This window comes from Pollachius pollachius, assembly GCF_949987615.1.
Source record: "Pollachius pollachius genome assembly, chromosome: 19".
In the NCBI taxonomy this organism is placed as follows: domain Eukaryota; kingdom Metazoa; phylum Chordata; class Actinopteri; order Gadiformes; family Gadidae; genus Pollachius; species Pollachius pollachius.
The window spans coordinates 5,117,935-5,122,934 of record NC_136952.1 but is presented as its reverse complement, the minus strand read 5'-3'; the positions used below and the strand labels follow the sequence as shown (position 1 = coordinate 5,122,934).

The following is a 5,000-nucleotide window of genomic DNA, read 5'->3' as shown; positions in this document are numbered from 1 at the left end:
AGAGAGAGAGAAGAGAGAGAGAAGAGAGAGAGAGAGAGAGAGAGAGAAGGGAGAAGGTGGTTGAGTAGGAGAAGGAGAAAAGATGGGAGGGGGCAGGAAGAAGAGGAGGAGAAAATTGGGGGAAGAGAGGGTGTGTGTGTGTGTGTGTGTGTGTGTATGTGTGTGTGTGTGTGTGTGTGTGTGTGTGTGTGTGTGTGTGTGTGTGTGTGCGTGTGTGTGTGTGTGTATGTGTGTGTGTGTGTGTGTGTGTGTGTGTGTGTTAGTGTGTGTGTGTGTGTGTGTGTAAATGGGTGTATATTTTACCATGTTGTACTGCTATTAATATCCCTGTCTGTCTGTCTGTACGTCTGTCTGTCTGTCTGTCTGTCTGTAGGTTTTTCTTAAAGTTCTTCCTGAAGTGTAATCAGAACTGTCTGAAAAATGCAGGGAATCCTCGAGACATGAGGAGATTTCAGGTAAGACACCCCCCCCCCCCCCCCCCCCCCCCCCCCACGCACACACACACACACACATACACGTACACGTACACACATACATACACACAGACAGACTTACACACAAACGCACAGACACACACACAGACACACGGACACACACACATTGGGGCGTTTAGCATTTCCCTAAAGGGCAGCAGTTGGCTTTGGGGGACCTGGTATCCCAGAATGCATTGCAGCAGTTCGACGGAGCCTTATTGCCTTGCAGATGTGTTATAGGAGGTCAAGGAGAACCTCTGCCTGCCTGTCTGTCTGTCTTTCTACCTGCCTGCCAGTCTTTCTGACTGTCAGAATTTCTGTCTCACTGACTGTCTGTCGTTCTGTCTGTCTTTCTGGCTGCATGCCTGCCTCCGTTCCTGCTGGTCTGCCTGTCCACTGACTGTCTGACTCTCTGTAACACTGTATGTCTGTCTGCCTTTCTGTCTTTCTGTCTGCTTGCCTTTCTGTCTGTCTGTTGCTCCACTTCTATTCAACAGCTGAAATCTGAAATTCATCACTTGACCTTTCTCTTATTTTCCATATTACACGCTGGACCCAACGACACACACACGCACACACACACACACACACACACACACACACACACACACACACAGACACACACACACAGACACACACACACACACTAAATCCCAAGACACATTTTAGATCCTTTATTTGGATTCAAAAATTACATTAATTTCCATTGGAACTCAAAATGGGCCGAGTTACAGACACGCCAGGGTACAGGTTGCCCTGTGCACTCCACATACCCAGGCTGCCTGGTTGTTGAGTACGGGCAACACCTTTCCAGACGTTTAGATCTGGTATTGGGTTAGGCCTGCAAGCTGCAGCTTTGAAATCATATCGGACCAGGTAATCCAGCTATTTTCTGGGCAGATCGGAGAAATTCTACATCGGATTGGAATCATTTTGATCCAAACATCAGGATAACTCTGATTCCAATAGAAGGATGGATTGAGAGTGAATTACAGACACAAAATGTACTAGATAATTAATATAAAAAAGTCTAAAGATAAATAAGTTCGAGAACATAAATTAGGATATGTCCAAATTAATAAAACACATATAATATAATTATTACATTGATCACTAATAATAAATCATAGCCATGGTCGAAATACATGTTTTGACCTAAATAGCCACTTCTCCGTCGTCAAACTTAATTGTTTTTGTTTTGTTTTTTGTTTTATTTGTCTACAACGCCTATTCTTTATGTGGTTCTTGCCATCCAGTAGGTGGAGCTGTATAAGCTTAAAGCACTGATAATCAGGATCTGGACACGCTGAAAAGTCTAAATCTGATCCTAGATCAGGGGGATCCCATTGTAAAAAAAACATTTAACACTGGGATCTGACTGGGTTACCTGACCCTGATCACAAACTATGGTATTTCCAAATCTGATCAGATCTGATTGGATTAAAGGTTTTTATCTCTCGGCTCAGGACATGGATCTGAGCCAGGACTATGTTTATGGTGCCATATGATAGCCTTGGTGATCATTATCATGACCACTTGTTGCTGGGTTGCGTTACCACGGAGATTGTTGTTCCCATCGATCCCTTGCCCGAGACATATGTCTTCACGGTCGCTACGAAAACAAACCCATCCACCACCTGATTGTTGCCACTGTCAACCAAGAAACACATCTTCTGCTCAGGAAACAACCCTTACTCTTCCTCTCCTCTCTCCTCCCAATGTTTCCTCTCCTTTCCTCTCCCCTTCCCATCCCTCCTTTCCTCCTCTCCTCTCCACTCCTCTCCTCTCCCCTCCCCATCTGTCCTCTCCTTCCCTCTCCTCCTGTGTGTGTTTGTGTGTGTAGGTGGTGGTTTCTACGACAGTCAATGTGGACGGCCATGTGTTAGCAGTGTCGGACAACATGTTCGTCCACAACAACTCCAAACATGGCCGACGGGCTCGACGCCTAGACCCTTCAGAAGGTATACACACATATGAAGATATAGATAAATATACACTTACGTATCCCATCTCTGCTATATATGTATGTATGTATATATATATATATATATATATATATATATATATATATATATATATATATATATATATATATATATATATATATACTGTATATATAAATCCCTAAATATCTCTCTCAATAGAATTAGTATATATATAAGGCTATGTCCCTCTATATCTCTCCCTATATGATCGTAACATATCTCCCTACTCTGTATATCTCTATATGTATCGCTATATAAATCTCTATATCGTTTTCTCTCTATCTGTGTATTTATATTGCGATACATCCCTATGTTTCCTCTCTATCTGTCTGTGTCTATACATCCCTATGTTTCCTCTCTATCTGTCTGTGTCTATATATCCCTATGTTTCCTCTCTATCTTTCTGTATCTATACATCCCTATGTCTCCTCTCTATCTATCTGTCTATATATCCCTATGTTTCCTCTCTATCTGTCTGTGTCTATACATCCCTATGTTTCCTCTCTATCTGTCTGTGTCTATATATCCCTATGTTTCCTCTCTATCTGTCTGTATCTATACATCCCTATGTCTCCTCTCTATCTATCTGTCTATATATCCCTATGTTTCCTCTCTATCTGTCTGTGTCTATACATCCCTATGTTTCCTCTCTATCTATCTGTGTCTATATATCCCTATGTTTCCTCTCTATCTGTCTGTGTCTATACATCCCTATGTTTCCTCTCTATCTGTCTGTCTATACATCCCTATGCTTCCTCTCTATCTATCTGTCTATATATCGCTATGTTTCCTCTCTATCTATCTGTCTATACATCCCTATGTTTCCTCTCTATCTGTCTGTGTCTATACATCCCTATGTTTCCTCTCTATCTATCTGTGTCTATATATCCCTATGTTTCCTCTCTATCTGTCTGTGTCTATACATCCCTATGTTTCCTCTCTATCTGTCTGTGTCTATATATCGCTATGTCTCTGTGCGTCCAGCAGCCACTCCATGTATCAAGGCCATCAGTCCTAGCGAGGGCTGGACCACAGGGGGCGCTACAGTCATCATCATAGGAGACAATTTCTTCGATGGTTTACAGGTGGTCTTTGGAACCATGCTGGTGTGGAGTGAGGTGAGGACTCTACCTGTCTGTCTGTCTGTCTGTCTGTCTGTCTTTCTGTCTGTCTGTCTGTCTGTCTGTCTGGCTGTCTGTCTGTCTGTCTGTCTGTCTGTCTGTCTGTCTGTCTGTCTGGCTGTCTGTCTGTCTTTCTGTCTGTCTCTCTGTGGGGAAATCAGCACCAGGTCATCGGCATAGAGCAACAATTTGAGACCTTAATGTACAAATTAAAGTATTTTTTACTGTCTCTCTCTCGCTCTCTCACCCTCCCTCCCTCCCTCCCTCCCTCTCTCCCTCTCTCTCTCTCTCTCTCTCTCTCTCTCTCTCCCCCCCCCTCTCTCTCTCTTTCCCCCCCCCTCTCTCTCTCTCCCCCCCCCCCCCCCCCCCCCCTCTCTCTCTCTCTCTCTAGTTGATCACCCCACATGCGATCAGGGTTCAGACCCCTCCCCGACACATCCCCGGGGTCGTGGAGGTCACACTGTCCTACAAGTCCAAACAGTTCTGTAAAGGAGCCCCGGGCCGCTTCGTCTACACAGGTACCCACACACACAACACACACACACCGCACAAACCACGACACACCCCGACACACCCCGACAACGGAGGTCCTCAGCAGCCTGAACGCCCTCTGGGTGGATGGGGCCATTCAGGCAAAGTCCGAAGGTGCTTATCGTACCAGCCAACGTTTAGAAACTAAATAAAATTAGTCAGGCTTAGGATATAGGGAACATGATAAAACCCGATCTCAGAAAATACCTCAAGCATCAAAATGCAAAAAACAGTTACAGATACAATCCAGATTTCCAAACCTGGCATGGAATGTAGATATCGCTCTTATGTAACTAGGGCCGTTGATGGATGTGTACCTTCTCCTCTCTCCTTCCCCCTTTCTCCTCTCTCCTCTCCTCTCCGATCTCCTCCTCTCTCCCTCTCTCCTCTCCTTTCCTCCTCTCTCTCCTCTCTCCTCTCTCCTCTCCGCTCAGCATTGAATGAGCCAACCATCGACTACGGTTTCCAACGGTTACAGAAGGTCATCCCTCGGCATCCAGGAGACCCCGAGAGACTACCGAAGGTACACACACACACGCAGACACGCACACTGACACACACGCACACAGACACACACACCCGTAGTACAGACTTCATACTACAGCGGCCAACAGAATGTTTTGGTTGACTGATCCTGATCATCATCAGCTGTTCTGTTTACCTTTCATTTCACCTGACCACGCACAAACACACACACGCACAGACACACACCCCCAGGCATACATGCATGCACACACACACACACACACACACACACACACGCACACACACTCACCAACACACACTCTCTCTCTCTCTCTTAACAAACACACACACTCACATGCACAGAAACACACATACACACGCGCACACACACACACAATCACACACACACAAACACACAAGCACTC

General features: G+C 45.2%; 1 protein-coding gene across 4 annotated transcripts in view; it reads left to right on the top strand.

Moving 5' to 3' along the window:
• ebf3a (EBF transcription factor 3a) overlaps window positions 1-5,000 on the top strand; it is a gene marked incomplete at both ends in the record, with an annotated part of 17,368 nt that overhangs the window by 7,395 nt on the left and 4,973 nt on the right. For 2 of the 4 annotated variants that reach the window (XM_079757322.1, XM_079757321.1), the window contains 5 exons: window positions 374-455; window positions 2,317-2,434; window positions 3,446-3,576; window positions 3,971-4,097; window positions 4,545-4,633. In XM_079757322.1, coding sequence (XP_079613448.1) covers window positions 374-455; window positions 2,317-2,434; window positions 3,446-3,576; window positions 3,971-4,097; window positions 4,545-4,633 — 547 coding nt within the window. Of the gene's footprint in view, window positions 1-373; window positions 456-2,316; window positions 2,435-3,442; window positions 3,577-3,970; window positions 4,098-4,544; window positions 4,634-5,000 lie in introns of all 4 variants that reach the window. The other 2 variants (XM_079757320.1, XM_079757319.1) reach the window with 1 other exon arrangement.